The following is a 15,863-nucleotide window of genomic DNA, read 5'->3' on the forward strand; positions in this document are numbered from 1 at the left end:
TCTCTGGCTAAGATGCATGTCTCAGGCCTAATTTATATTAAATAACAGACTCCCCTCATTCTGGTGCTACTTTCAATAAGCAACCTACCTCTTCCCATGCAGGTTTCCTTCCACAGGGGAAAAAAATGTGTTAATCATAGAGATGCTGAGGATTTCCCAACCCAGAGCCTGTAATTTCTCATGACAAATCAATAAATTATCTCTGCTTGTGCCTAGGCCTCCCACATTGCTTGTCCACAGGGAGCAGATGCAGACACGACGTTGACGGCAGCTTTCTGGTCCAGGGTCGGCTTTCTTTGGATTTCTAAATAAACACACTGGCATTCTAGTGCCTACTCCCATCTTCCCTTGCTTTGGTTAGAAGACAAGCGCTCAGGCTTTAATTTTCCCTGAACAGTGATGTGTATGAGTCCGAAGCTTCTACGGCAAACCCTAGCTGACTTTCCCCGGACAGTGGTACTGCCTACATCAGCTCCCTGCTGATCCTGCACACGGAGGGCTAAAGGGTCCTTGTGGCTGCTGTCCCTGCTGTAGGGGGCCTTTGCACGAAAGAATAAAGAGCCTTGGAAAACCAGCTGGTTAAAAAACTATAGAAAAGGTGGGAGCTCCAAGCAGAAGTAGCCATCCAAAGGCTCCTCCTTGTCAGTCTGCAGTGCTTCTCCCAGCTCAAAAAAAAAAAAGGTTCATTTTCTTCTGTGACCCTGCCTGCAACTCCATGCTTTAGAGATTCGTCTCAGTTTTAAGCATCCTTGATTAAAAGAGTAACTCTTGGAAGGGTCCGAGAACTTCCAATGATGCTGCTACACGTCAATGTGAACCTGTTCTATGAGGCTTCTTCCTCCTGACACCTTGCTTCACCGGGTTTAACCCTGAGGAACTCACCGAATTGCGAGTTATGTTTTGTTATTGCAGAGAGGGGAGAGAAATGTAGGAAGGGGAGATAAATAAGAAGTGTGGAACACTTTGACAGGCCCACGAGGCTTGCTTTGGGTGGGTGGAGAACCAGAGAGGTTCAAGGTCCTGTGGCCCCCCTGCCAGGAGGACATTGAGAGGTTGGCTATAACATGGGTTATGTTGGCTTTTCTGGATTGGCCTGGAAAGGTAACCAATAATTATAATATTGTTACTCTAGAAAGACAATGGTTTAGCTCCAAGCAAGTAACCTGTAAAGGAACTTTTGAGATACAACCCACTGCAACTGAGTTCTTAAACTGGGAGACTTCCTGTACTGGATCTTGGGAAGAAAGTGAAAGCTCCAGAAGGCATTTGGTGTGGCCCTGGGGGGAAAACACAGATCAGAAGCGCAGACCATTTAATGTGTTAGAGATGGACGAGCATTTCTCCTTGGAGTCTGGGGCAGGCAGTGACCTGCTGGAGCCCAGGCCAGCAGAGACTCCTCTCCAGAGGCCGGGTAAGAAAGATATCCCACATCTAAGGAGAGGAGGCGTAGGACGCTCGATTCTACTGACGTTTCACTCTGGGTTCTTGGAATAGCCTTCTCTCCTTACATTTTTTTCCTTACTCTCAGGGAGCCCAGGGCCTCGGTTTGCCTTCCTCCTGACTCCTTGAGGAGAGACGAGCCAGGTAAGAACTTAGCAGAGGAGGCAAGCCTCGGTTTGAGGAAGTCAGAGAGAGGAGACCGGTTCAGGTACACTTGGGGGAAGGAAAAAAAAACAAAAAACAAAACTAGGGGACAATTCCACATTGGTGTGAAAGGGAAGCGGGATCAGGAGGATGGAGTGAAAGTGCTCAGGCAAGACACACAGATCCGGCAAAGCTGCGAGGTGGGGGCCTGAGGAGAAGGGAGAGTTGAGGACGGAGGGCTGGGACCGGGCAGAGAGAAGTGGGACTGGGAAGGCGCGCGGGAAGCGGTCCTCGCCGTCACGCGGTCCGAAGGGGAGGCGGACCGAGTCGGAGCCGGCGGGCGACCGCTGAGCTGCGGCGCTGGAACAGGTGAGCGGCTGCCTGGCAGTCCCCGCCCTTCCGCGAGCGCGCCTCCTCCTGCCACTCTCCCCGCGCGCGCTTCACTGTGCCGCGGCGCCCCTGGGTTTGGGGTTTTGCAATTGAGAGCGGTTTTTTTCCCCCCGTCTCTTTCTCGCCTTCTTCGTTTAGAGGCTCCACCCCGCCCAGGATCAGGCGAGGGGAGTGAGCCCGGCTCCAGCTGCCAACTCGCGGAGCGCGTCTCCGAGCTCCCGGAGCGGAGTCCCGCGTCCCGCCTCCTGACCGCGGGCGCGCCCTCTGCGCTCCCCCAGGCCCAGAGTCCAGCCCCCGCCCCACCCTTCCCCACTTTTCCCCGCTTTGCAATCACATGGCATTTTAAGAATGCCGGAAAGATGGCGGTAGCGGCGGCGGCGGCGGCGGCGGTGACGACCGGGCCGGCGGGCGCGGGAAGCGGCCGGGCGCAGCGGAGCGGACTGCTGGAAGTTTTGGTGCGGGATCGCTGGCACAAAGTTCTGGTGAACTTGAGTGAGGACGCCCTGGTTCTGAGCTGCGAGGAGGGCGCGGCGGCATACAACGGCCCCGGGACCGCCACCAATGGCTCGTTCTGCAGGGGCGCCGGGCCCCCGGGCGCGGGCGGCGCGCAACCCCCGGACTCGCCAGCGGGGGTCCGCACTGCCTTCACCGACCTGCCCGAGCAGGTGCCCGAGGCTATATCGAACCAGAAGCGCGGCGTGAAGGTGCTGAAGCAAGAGTTGGGCGGACTGGGCATCAGCATCAAGGGGGGCAAGGAGAATAAGATGCCCATCCTCATCAGCAAGATCTTCAAGGGGCTGGCGGCGGACCAGACACAAGCTCTGTACGTGGGCGACGCCATCCTGTCGGTAAACGGAGCTGACCTGCGGGACGCCACCCACGACGAGGCGGTGCAGGCGCTGAAGCGCGCGGGCAAAGAGGTGTTGCTGGAAGGTAAGGGGTTAACACGGCGTGGGATGCGCCAGGCGCGCCCACACCCACCGGCACACTCACACCACCCACAGGCTCTCACATCCCGGGAGCATGGGGAGGACAGGTGGCCAGGAGTTTCGACAACTTTTACCCACCTGGGGGTAACTTCTCCAGCGCCTAGAGTGGTGACAGGCTTTGACCCAGTGGGTGTGTGTGAAAAGGCAAGGCTAGCAGGGTGTACTGAGCCCCGACTGCGTGTCACGCACGGGCTGAGTGCTTAGTGAACGCTGTCTCATTCTACCTGGGAATAATCCGAGTGTAGTGGAGAGGCTGGGAACTGGAACGGGAAGCGAAGGGTAGACTCAGACACATTCACCCATCCACGTAGCAAAGTGGGTCCAACTTTTCCGCTTTAACGAAAATTTCCCTCTTAGAAGCCTGGGTAACCCAACTGAAAGAGGTTGAATCATAAAGAGGCCAGAGAGAGGTGGCAACGTTAGAATGCTAAAATTCCAATCACTCTTCTCCCTGTCTCTCCTGCAAATTGGACACTGGGGTTATGCCTAGGGAGTTGTGCCAAGGGCTGAGGAATACGGCGCAGTTTTATGCACCAGTTCACTTGTCCTGCAGGGTGCCGGGCCGGTCAGTCTGGATTCCAGGTTGCTCTGGCTGGAGAAGTGGTTTTTTTTTCTGCCTGCATTTTCCCCGGCTTGTTTTGGAGTGGTGTGGAAACAACATTGCATTTCTAAATAGCTTCCCCGACTTGTTAGGCGCCTTAGAAACTTCTGTCATGAGATCAGAGGCTCCCAGTCCCCTAAGGATTGAATATGAATAGGATAGGAATAACAGTTTAATGTTTGTGGATATGTGGAAGAGAAGGGCAATAGGGTAGTAAACCCATAATTCATTTTCCTTCCCTTTGCAGATACATTGCTCATTTGGAATCTGGCTCTCTGCTCCTCGGCTCTTTGTACATACCTCCTCTGTCAGCACTAACCTTGTATTCTTTTAGTTCCTTACCCAGCCACCCCCTAATTTGAGATTGAGTTGTCTGGGGGTCTTTTATCTGTTCTGGGCCTCCCTTGAGCTTACGTGCTCACCAGCATGCGTGCTGAGTGAGTGAATAAATGAATGCCTAGCCACGGAAATAGAACATGTCAGCAGCGACTTTGTAAACTGGTGGTTGATTGAAGTCCTGAACCAAGGACATAAATCAATTTCCTGCTCACCTCGTGGCAGTGCTGGTGTGTGAAACTGAGAAAGTTCAAAGTAGGGAAACCAACTTTGCTACGAGTGACAGCCAGTGCAACTCCCTGGTACATGGTGGCCCACCTCCAGGCCTAGAATACAGAGCTTTTTTGTTTGCTTGTTTTTTTTTTCCTTATTTGTCTAGGGGATTTGTGTTGTCTTCATATTTAATTGCCACCCCAGATCCAGAAAGTGGAAGGCTATTTGCTTTGGCTTGATGATTAACATAAGTAAGCAGAAAAAAAAGTTTTCTGGGCTCAACTATGTGTTGGTTTATGTGGCAAGGGGCAGGTGGGATGTGGGGCAAGGGTAGCCTGAACTATAAACTCCTGGGCATCTTCCAGCTTGTGCTACTGGCTATAAAATATCAGGGGGGACCAAAGCCAGGTCATTTTTATTTCAGTCACTGTCCTCTGTTATGTCCCTTCTCTTCTTCCTCTCCTTGCTTCTAATTGAATGAATAATGACTTAACAGAGAGATAAAAAATCTCTCTCCCCAAAAAGAGGAAGGAAAGGTCACTCTGTGCGTTTGAAAATAAACATAGGCGAGGGGATACAACAACAGTTATGTGACTTTCTCTGAGACAGCCACTGAAAAGTGAGTTTTGTGAAAACCTCTAACAGGATATTCTTAGGACATGTGTTGCAGGCATTCCCTTTCCAGGAAGACCTTTGAGCATCCTAGACATGAACCATCTTGGCTCAGTGTGGTATCTGCTCCACACTAGTTTCCAGAAATCGACTGCTCTTAAGAGAAGCAAGTGGAGGTTTTGCTCAAAACAGTGTCCCTTATTGTGAGTTAAGTGTTGGCCCTACCTGCTGCGGGAAAGATCATATACCATCAAGTCACATGTCACAGATCCTCTCTTTTGTAGCTTGGCCTAGTGCAGGGGTTCTCAGCTGGAGGGACTTATCAGAACCACCCAAAGGGCTTTTGAAAGTGATGCACATCTTTGGTATGTTCTCAAACCCAGCGTTGATTCAAGAGTTTCTGCATAGGAGAGGCTTTGGGCGTGTAAGGGGAGAGGGCTAAGGAAGATGTTTTAAAGTTATAGTCGTATAGCGAACACACTTTTTTTTACTTAGATTGCTTTTTTGGAAAGATTAGTCCCCCAACAGCTGCAGATATGCGCCCCATGATGTGATGTGCGCCGCCTTGTGGAAAGTCACTGCCACTACTAGTGGAACACCCCATGAAGTGAAATCCAGGACAGAAGAGTTAACACGCCTTCGTTGTAGTGGCAGATTCTGCCACAGAATTAATCTTATCTGAACCTCAGTGTCTTCATCTGCAAAATGGGAATAAGGAAACCTGCTGGACCTGCTTACTTTACAGGGCTGCTATATGGGAGAGTATTCTGAGAAGAACACACATGTATCAAATTCTTGCTGTGATTAGTTATTTTTACAATTCAAATGAAACGAAGATTGCATTACCCTTTCTAAGGGATAACCTCTTCCTCTTCCTTTATTAGGGTTTATATTTAATTCAGCCCTATTTTTGTGTGGTATTTTAAAACCAATACTAGGAGACCATTCCTCTGGGAGCCACAGGAGTTATTAATTAGAATCTGGGGAAAGGGAATCATAACAATAGCTAACATTTCTTGAGTGCTTAATATGTCCAGGCTTTAGTTGCAGTTGTTCATGTTACATGAGGCCAGTAATATTATTGTTGTTAATTTTTCTGAGGAGAAAACTAAAGTTTCCTCATATACCAATTCAATAATTTTGGCATGTGTGATTCCATGACATTGATTACATTGTTCAAGTTATGCAATCATTCTTACCCTTCTTTTCTGAATCATTGCTCCCTCAATAACATAAACTCACTGCCTCGTAAGGTTCCTATCTAATGTTTTGAGTTGTTGTTGTCAATTTGGTCCCATATAGTTCTTAAAAGAGCATAATGCTCAAGGCAGACATTTTTAACTAGGAAGTTAAACTGTGGTTTGGTTTTAAGAAGACTTCAGGGGATATTTTTGGTCTAAGGTTTAAAGATTATCTCAGGGCAATAGTTTTGGGGTTCATTCAGCCTCAGTGGCTCCAGGAAGTCTGGATTCGATGAGAATTTGGAATTCTATTCTGCATTTTCCCCCTTTTGATCAGGATTCTTCTGTAGAATCTTTAATCAAAATGTTCAGTAATGGTAGCTGGGCACCATCCAACACCCACTTTTAGTAATGAATATCTCGTTACACCCCTTATTATCGTGAGACAAATTTTATAAATAATAGAACCTAATGCTGCAATGATTAAAAGCTGTGGGTGCTAACCAAAAGGTCAGCGGTTTGAATCCACCAGCCACTCCTTGGAAACACTATGGGGCATTTCTACTCTGTCCTATAGGGTCGCTATGAATCAGAATCAATGGCAGCAGGTTTTTAGGTTTTAATGCTAATTTAAGTTTAAAAATCAACATAATAATGCCCTAACAGTAATATAAAGGGAAAATAAAGTAAATTATACCTTTTTTAAAAGTGTTTCAGTCAATAAATGCACGAGCACAACTGTACCACAGGTCATAGTGTAGGAGTCAGAAGCTAGTCCCCGTCTGTAAATTCACCATCAATGCACAGCTACAGATGGAAGTGGATGGGGTATCATTTGGGATCTGGAAAAGTCTTGCCCTGTGAACGACCACCCGAGGGACTGCAGAATGCCTAGGATCCCTGGCTCCCATCACTAAATGCTGGTAGTGTGCCACCCTATCCGACCCCCCATTACTTGAACTCTAAAATGCCCCGTGCATTTCTGAACTGCCACTGAGGGCTGGAATTTGAACCTCCACTCTCTTGAGAACGAGTGTTTTATAAGAAATGCGAATTCTACCTAATGGCTTTATAAAGCCTAACCTTTCACAAACGTTTTACACATGTAATCATAGCTAACGCTTATATAATAGTGCTTTGTGCCAGAGCCTGTTCTAAGTGCTTTACACTGATTAACTCATCGAATCCTCACGATAATCCAATACTATCAGCATCCCTATTTTATAGACGAGAAACTGAGGCACAGAGGTTTTAAGTCATTTGCCAAAGACATAACAGTGATTAAGTGCTGAGGCTGAGATTCAAGCACAGGCCATATAGCTTTTGAGCCTCATCAACAGCCCTATGATAGAAGCAGATTAAGGATGATGTTGTTGTGTGTCGTCAAGTCGATTCCCACTCATAGCTTCCTGATAGGACAGAGTAGAACTGCCCCGTAGGATTTTCTAGGCTGTAATCTTTACAGGAGCAGAACACCAGGTCTGGCAGCTGAGTGCTTAACTCTTGCACCACCAGGGCTCCTTAGATTAAGGATGCTTATCCCCAATTTGTTGATCAGGAAGGTGAAGCTCCAAGAAGTGGAATGCTTTGTCTTCATTAGGTCTGCTTTCTTGTCAGGTGTATTCATATTCATTTTCTGTTGCTGCTATAATGAATTACCACAAACTAGTACCTTAAAACAACACAGATTTGTTATCTTAGAGTTCTTTAGATCAGAAGCCTGCCTCGGATCTTACTGATTAAAATGAGGGTCTCAACAGGACTGCATTACCTTTTGGAGGCCCCAGGGGCGAATCTGTTTCCTGACCTTTTCCAGCTTCTAGAGATTGCCCACATGCCTTGGCGCACGGCCCCTTCCATCTGGAAAGCCAGCAGTGGCAGGTTATGTCCTTCTCACATCCTATTACTCCTACCTCTCTTCTGTCTCCTTCTTCGGCTTTTAAGAACCTTTGTAATTACATTGGGCCCACTCCGATAATCCAGGATAGTCTCTTTATTTTAAGGTCAGGTGATTAGCAACCCAGAAAAGAGCTTAGACATCAGCTGTAGCTCAGTGTGGCTAGGAGGGCGGAATGTAACCTTTGGACCTTGCTTAGAGGGAAGTGTGGGGAAAGACTAGGAAATTGAGCAGGGACTGAGGCATGTAGGCCTTGTTACAGAGCTGGGTTTCATTCTGAAGGTAAAGTGTTTTAAGCAGGGGAATGTCATGCCCACTTTTGCATTTCAAGAAGGTAACTCTGTAGAGTCATGCCTCTAGCATGAGATTGGCAAGGTTCTAGTGAAATGCCCAGTGGCTCTGGGGATCAGCCACTCTACCATGAATATACTCAGGCATATAGTCCAGGTTTAGGTTTGTACAGTGGCTTCACCCACATTATGATATTGTCATCCGGTTGACCCTCTGTGGCTGCTCAGACTGGGGTCATGATTACCCTTTTGTACAGAGAAGGAAACTGAAGTGTCAGAGATTAGGTGATGTGCCTGAGGTCACCTTTTAAATGGTGGAGCTAGAGCTGGAATTGGATTATTTTACACAGCATCCAGTGCTTGTCACAGACCGAGACATTATGCAGTGGACAAAAGGGAGTGGAAGAAGTATAAGGTGCGGCCTCTGATTTCAGGGAGCATACAGTATTTGAGGAGGTAGGGTATTTGAGGCTGGTGGTGAAGCACTCAAGATTAGTGATACGTATTAGTGTGGTTTTTACTCCAGTATGTAACACAATACCTGGTAGACAGTAGGCTCTTCACATGTGATAGAAAGGAAAAAAGGAAGGAAAGAGGGAAGGAGGGAGAAGGAAAAGGAAAGGAGGGGGAGGGAAGGGAACAGAAGAGAGAAAAAGAAGGAATTTGGGGATTTAGTTGCTCTTTTTATGACTCCTGTCATCCACCACTCATGCTACTGAACTGTGATAATAAACATTAAACATAAGGAGCTCTGGTGGTGTGAAGGTTAAGTGCTTAGCTGCTAACTGAAAGGCTGGTGGTTGGAACCCACCCTGTGGCTCCGGGACAAAGACATGGCGATCTGCTTCTGTAAAATCCACCACCTAGAAAACTCTATGGGGCAGTTCTACTCTGTCACATGGGATCGCTATGAATCAAAAATCGACTCAGCAACACCTAACAACAACCATAGAAAGCTCACCTTGCTATATAGAGAAAAAAAAAGAGGAATGGAAAAAGCGACTCTGTAGGTCTAAAAAGCACATACTTAACATAGACCAGTCTCGAAAGACAGTAAAAGAGGAGCCAGACATGGTTTTAAAAGTTATAGGAAAATGTAATTACCCATTTAACGTTGTATTTATCACCACCTTTCTTTTGCTCCCTGTGGCTCAGGGACCTACAAGTCTGAATATGCAAGAACCCTTTCTACCTGAGGAGATGAAAACTATCTGCTTAGATATTTTAATTGTTTCTTTTTTAAGCTTATGCATCATTCTGAGAATCCAGACAGAATTCCTGAAGTGGCGCTGATCTGAACGGTCCCTTCAGTCCCTTATTTCTTCTGTGGTGGGGTAATGGTTTTCATGTTCAGCAGTGAGTTTTAGTAGTCCCCCCGTGGAGTGTGTATTAAAAATAACACACTGCACGCAGCTCCATGTTTGCGAAAGGCATGTAACCGAAGCTACCAGTGGTCTGTTCGGTGAAGGAAAATTAGGCTCCGACAGCTAGTGGCCTGCTAAGAGTTCTATTTCAAATGATGCATTTCAAAGCAGTTAATGCTAAAGAAAAGCCAGATTTGCCCCTGCGTTTATACCAAGTGTTTTATGTACCAAACCTCATTACCCACTTCACTGGCCTTGATCTATAATAATGCTTGCCTTTGGCTCTGGCCTGCAGAGTGAGACTTAAAAGAAAATATATAATATGCACCACAAAATAGAAATCCTAACAGACCCATGCAAATGAGCCCCATACCCAAATTGGAGTAGACAAGATGGAAAAGTTCACAATGAACAGTCAGTGATCATAATGGAAATTAAAATGATGAACCATGGCCACAATAGATGGACCCTGATTGAATGGGATAAAATGTGGAACAGAGCCTCTAGTTCGTAAAAATAAAAGAAGAACCAGACTTACTGGGCTGATTGAGACTGGAGGACTCCCCAAGACTCTTGCTCTGAGATATTCTTCAGAGCTTGAACAGAAACTAACCCCTGAGTTTACCTTGTAGCTAATTAACAAATGGGTTCAAAAGATAATGACGGTCACCCAGAAGTACTGTGCCCCTTAAAAAAAAAAAATCACATGTATAAAACCAAATGGTTAACAGTACTTTAAAACAAAGATGAGAATGTAAGGGGGCAGGGAAACTAGACTAATGGAAACAGAACAACCAGAACGGGAATAGAGAATGTTCATGCACTGCGGAGAATGTAACCAGTGTCGCTGAACAACTTGTGTAGAAATTGTTGAATGGGAACCTAAACTGCTGTATAAACCTTCACCGAAAGCATAATAAAATATTCTTTAAAAAAAAAAAAGATAAGCCATACTTCAGCCCAGTGAGACGGAGTTGACTTGACAGCTGCTAACAGCAACAACCAATTTTTAAATTACTATACTTCGCTGTGGTTGGAAGCATCTTAGTGTGTTGAGGAGTGTGGGAAAATCTACCTAAAATGTGATTAGTTGCTGAGTATTATGGCAGTTGACATAACCAGTTTATTTCCATTGCTGTTCAAATTGCCACTGTTCCTTCCACAGTCAAGTTTTTTTTTTTTCTTTTTTCTTTTTCTCAAAGCACTATACTGTAGTGGTTTAGAGAGTGGGCCATAGATTTACTCCATCTGGGCTTAAATCCTTATTCCACCTCTGTGTAATCTTGGGTAAATTACTTAACTTCAAGCCTCAATTTCGTAATCAGTAAAGTAAGTCAACTCTTCATTGGTTTATTGTGAGGTTAAAAGCACTTAAGTATGTAAAGCAGCTTGCTCATTGCCTGATACTTAGAAAGCACTAAATAGTTACTAACTATAAGCGTCACAAGGAGCCTTGGTGGTGTAATGGTTAAGCCCTTGGCTGCTAATGGAAAGGTTGGTCACTTGAACTTACCAGCCACTCCACAGGAGAAAGATGTGGCAGTCAGCTTCCATAAAGATTTTCAGCATCGGAAAACCTATGCAGCAGTTCTGCTCCGTCTACTCGACGGCAGAGGGTTTGGTTTGGTTTGGATATGTGTCAAATTCTATGCTGAGCTACGTATAGGTTTCAAATAGAGGGTTCTATCATATAAGTTTTAAAAAAAAGGCAAAATCATATAAGTTTTATGAAGTCTTTTGGGGGCACCAAGCTACGGTTTGAAGTCCGTAGGTGGTGCACGTGGTTAATATGCTCAGCTACTAACATAAAGGTCGAAGGTTGTAGTCCACCCTGAGGCACGCCTTGGAAGAAAGGCCTGGCTCTCTACTCCTGAAAAATTAGCCATTGAAAACCGTATGGAGCACAGTTCTGCACTGACACGTGGGGTTGCTGGGAGTTGGAGTCGACTCAGTGGCAACTGGCCTGGAAGGAACAATCTGGAATTTGCCATGTTGAGAAATTGCGTGGTCAGACCAATACTCAGGGGAGTTCATTTGCTTTGTATGGGGGAGGGTGTATTTTGTTGATGATTTTTAGCAGCATCGGATGTTTTTCATCAACGAGACCACGGTGTGGACTGCTGTGGATTGTGATGGGTAAATGAAATATGTCTTCAAACGCTAATCATGCAGGAACATGCAGAAAATTGTTTTGCAAAGAGCAAGTTGACAAGTGAGGATTTCACCTACACAGCAAAATTCAAAATGCTTTGAAAAATTTTCAAGTAATTCTAGGAATGTGGAGATCTTATTTGCCAAAAGCAACTAAAATGTCTCCTTTATGAAAAATGTAATGCATTTATGTAGCTGTTACTAAATCCACAAGACTTTAGCTTTTTACTCTATTATATTGTTCTGTATTTCACGCAGTCCAGAAACCATCCAGTGGAAGATACATCATTGTTTTATTTATCCTTAAGGTATTAAAGAAATGTCTAAGATGGCGAGTCTAACAGGATGCTTGCTTAACGTTAGGGCACCTTCCATGCCGGGATAAGTGGAAAATAAACTCATCAAGCAGAAAGGGACCAACAAAGAAACTCCAAAGTCTCAAACGTTGGTATCGGTAGAAGGAGGGAAAAATATCTCCCTTGAGATTTTAAGTCAAAAGACAATGCTAATCAATAGTTAGGTCTGGATTTATGGTATCAGGGTGATTAAAACAAAATGCTCAAGCAGATAATTTAAAGCACTCTCAGGCTGTCAGGCTGTCTCAGGTGACTGACAAGGTGTGGTAAACCCTCTGGGGAAGAACTTGATTTCTGTCCAGACCTCCAGCTACTTTAAGTCGCCGGCATTTTTAGGGCAGGTTCCTAAATTTGGAGATGATAAAATATAAAAGAAAACAGGCAATTTGGATTGATTAATTGTACTGTATAATACTTACATAATTATTAAAATAATTCGTCTCGATGTTTGTAAGGCGGGATCTTGTTAGTAGATTAAAGCAAAAATCTGTAGAGGAGTGAGGTGGAATTTCTGTTCTTCTAAACTAAACCCACTGCCATCGAGTCGATTCCGACTCATAGCGACCCTATAGGACAGAGTAGAACTGCCCCATAGAGTTTCCAAGGAGCACCTGGCGGATTTGAACTGCTGACCTCTTGGTTAGCAGCCATAGCATTAACCACTACGTCACCAGGGTTTCCTCTTCTAAACTAAAAAAAAAACTGGAACAGTCTAAAAGGGAGACAGATTACATTTACATAAATAGATTACATTTATGTAAATTATAAGTAAATGATATAATAATAAGAAATGATACAGGAATAAATCCTGTAAGAGAGTTTGTGGAATGACCAGAGAAATAGTTACTAAGGATATCTGAAGCTGAGAGGAATGCTTCGCAGAGAGGTGACGTGTAGGATTATAGACAGTGAAATTTAAAACGTTGGCAATTTCTTGGCTATTTGGGGCCCAAATACTTTTATCTGCAACATCCTTTCATCTGCAGTGAAAAGCAAAGTCAATGACTTCATCTTTGCTTGCAGTATGTATGTTTTCCACTGTTCTCTACTTGGTTTTTAGATTTTTTTTTCTAAATCACAAGGCTTATAGCATTCCTTTGCCCATCCTTCTCCACAGCCCCTCACGATGCCCAGAAGAAACCACTTCCAACTATTTTGGTGGTGGTTGTTCTAATAGTCTACGTAATGCGCTTATACTGCTACATCTTGATAAATCAATTTTAGGCATTGTTGATTGAAAAAGGGAGCCCTGCTGGTACAACAGTTAAATGTTCGGCTGCTAACCGAAAGTTTGGCAGTTTGAACCCTCCTATAGCTCTGGAAACCCTCCTATAGCACTGGCAAGCCTGGTGGCGTAGTGGTTAAGTGCTACGGCTGCTGAATCAAAGGGTCAGCAGTTTGAATCCACCAGGCACTCCTTGGAAGCTCTATGGGGCAATTGTACTCTGTCCTAAAGGGTCGCTATGAGTCGGAATTGACTTAACGGCACTGGTTTTCTTTTTTTTTTATAGCTCTGCAGGAGAAAGACCTGGCAGTCTTGCTTCTGTAAAGATTACAGCCAAGAAAACCCTGTGCTCTGTCACATGGGGTCAGTATGAATCAATATTGACTCTACAGCACCCAGCAACATTGATGACATGCTTTTAAAATTATGACCATTGTTCTCTTCCCAGCCAAATAATATCCTATGATTAGGTTTCCTGGAGTTACTGCTACTTTTTTTTTTTTTTTTCGCACATTTGCATAGTTTTCCTATACCTATATCAACAGTTTCTTTTCCCCTCCCAAATGTAACATTAAATTTATCAAATTCCTAGCAATAATTTTTTTTCAAATGCTCATAATATCAAATAGTGAACCCATTCATGTCTTTTTTTTTTTTTTGGAGCCCTGGCACTCTTGGCTTGATGCATGGCAGTCTCCCTTGGGCTTTCCTTGACCGTTCCTGGATCCACTTTTACCTTCAATCTTGGTTTACTCCCTGGTTTTGCTGGAGCACATTCTCCAGTAGCTTCCTGAGAAAGAATGCTTGAGAGGTAAATGCCTGAAAATATTGTTAATCTATCCCCTCACTGGATTGATAATTGGAGTGTGATATTCTAAACTCAGTATTGTTTTTCTTCAGCAGTCTCCAGAGTTGCTGGTGAGAAGTCTTCATGCCATTCCCATTCCCTTTCTGTTATATGTGGCCTGTTTCTTCTTTCTGGAAACTTTTAATAGCTCCTTTTTACCAATTAATAGTCTCAGTTGTATACAGTGATTTGCCTTGGTGTGAGTCTTTTGCTAATCAATTTGCTGAGGATTTGATGGGCACTAATAGGCAAGAGGAAACCCTGGTGGTGTAGTGGTTAAGTGCTAAGCGGCTGCTAACCAAAGGGTCGGCAGTTCAAATCTGCCAGGCGCTCCTTGGAAACTCTATGGGGCAGTTATACTCTGTCCTATAGGGTCACTATGAGTCTGAATCGACTCGACGGCACTGGGTTTGGTTTTTGGTTTTTAATAGGCAAGAGCCATAGTTCCCATACTGTGCACCTAGGCACCCTGGAATGCTATGAAGTTCTTTTTATTATTATTGTTATTATTATTAATTTTCCAAGGAAAACATAGCAACATCTCTCAGACACCAGGCAAATGCCAGTAACAATGTTAGCTTGCCATGTTCTCCTCAATGATGTCATATCTTTGCAAAACTGGGTTTTGTGATTTTAATAACCACTGTGATTAAAAAAAACAAAATACTACTTGAAAATTAGTGTGAAAGAGGGAATGAGAGTGTCAGTATCCGGTACGATTCCAAGGTTTAAGAAGTTGTCTAGTGCCCAACAGGCACTAAATTTTTAAGCCACAAATACTTATTACACTCTTTATATCTAATACTTAATAAATGAAACTGTTAAGTCTTGCTTTGAGTCGGGAAAAAATAACTTAGACACTCTAAGGATGTCATTTACTGAGAAGGTTTGTGATCTCTGCTCTGAAGACTTATACTTTAGTTCTAGAACATGTTCCTGTATTATTTCTTTGACAACTCTTTCCCTCCATTTTCTTTGCTCTCTGTCTGTAAAAATTCTTCTAGCTGGATGTTGGATCCCCTGTTTGGACACACTAATAAACTCTCTTATTTTTCCTCCAATTCTTTTCTTTTAATTGTTACTATTTTTTTAATGGAGAACTGCTAGATTTTTACCTACAATTCTTGTATTGATTTTTTTTTTTTTTTTTTTACATTTTAGCTGTCTTGTCTCTTAAGTTCCAAGAGTATTTCCTTATTCTCTGATGGCTCATTTTTTCTAGCATCCTCTTGTTTTGTGGATGCAATATCTTTACTGTCTCTCTGAGCATAGTAACAATAGTTTTCTGAAGTTTTTTTTTTTAACCAGTATTGACTCAGGTATCTCCAAGTCCCTTTCTTTCCACTTCATTTTTGAGTGTGTTATGCATATCTGATAATTTCATCTGTTTTGAGATTTGTTCCAAGGTTATGTTCCCCCTGAGGTAGTGCCTGAGGATCTAAGTGCAAAGAAGCTTATTTAGGAGGTAATCCCAGGAAACACTGGTAGTGGAGTGGGGAGGCGAAACAGTTGCAGAATGAACCAATATGGTGCAGCAGTTAAGCATTCAGCTGCTAACTGGAAGGTTGGTGGTTTGAACCCACCCAGTAGCTCCTGGTGATCTGCTTCCATACAGATTATTGCCTTAATTATCTAGTGCTGCTATAACAGAAATACCACAAGTGGATGGTTTTAACAAAGAGAAATTTATTCTCTCACAGTCTAGGAGGCTTGAAATCCAAATTCAGGGTGCCAGCTCCAGGGGAAGGCTTTCTCCCACTGTTAGCTCTGGAGGAAGGTCCTTGGCATCAATCTTACCCAGTCAAGGAGCTTCTCAGCACAGGGTCC

At 44.3% G+C, this 15,863-nt stretch overlaps 1 protein-coding gene across 2 annotated transcripts in view; it reads left to right on the plus strand.

The window, feature by feature from the left end:
* Positions 1 to 1,246: 1,246 nt before the first annotated feature.
* SNTB1 (syntrophin beta 1) overlaps positions 1,247 to 15,863 on the plus strand; it is a 260,706-nt gene continuing 246,089 nt past the window's right edge. The window contains exons 1-3 of one of the 2 annotated variants that reach the window (XM_049854432.1): positions 1,247 to 1,411; positions 1,529 to 1,584; positions 2,113 to 2,907. In XM_049854432.1, the coding sequence (XP_049710389.1) occupies positions 2,334 to 2,907 (574 nt within the window). In that variant the 5' untranslated portion in view covers positions 1,247 to 1,411; positions 1,529 to 1,584; positions 2,113 to 2,333. Of the gene's footprint in view, positions 1,412 to 1,528; positions 1,585 to 1,987; positions 2,908 to 15,863 lie in introns of those variants that run through there. The other variant, XM_049854431.1, reaches the window with a different exon arrangement.

Source organism: Elephas maximus, chromosome 15 (genome assembly GCF_024166365.1).
Source record: "Elephas maximus indicus isolate mEleMax1 chromosome 15, mEleMax1 primary haplotype, whole genome shotgun sequence".
Taxonomy (NCBI): Eukaryota; Metazoa; Chordata; class Mammalia; order Proboscidea; family Elephantidae; genus Elephas; species Elephas maximus.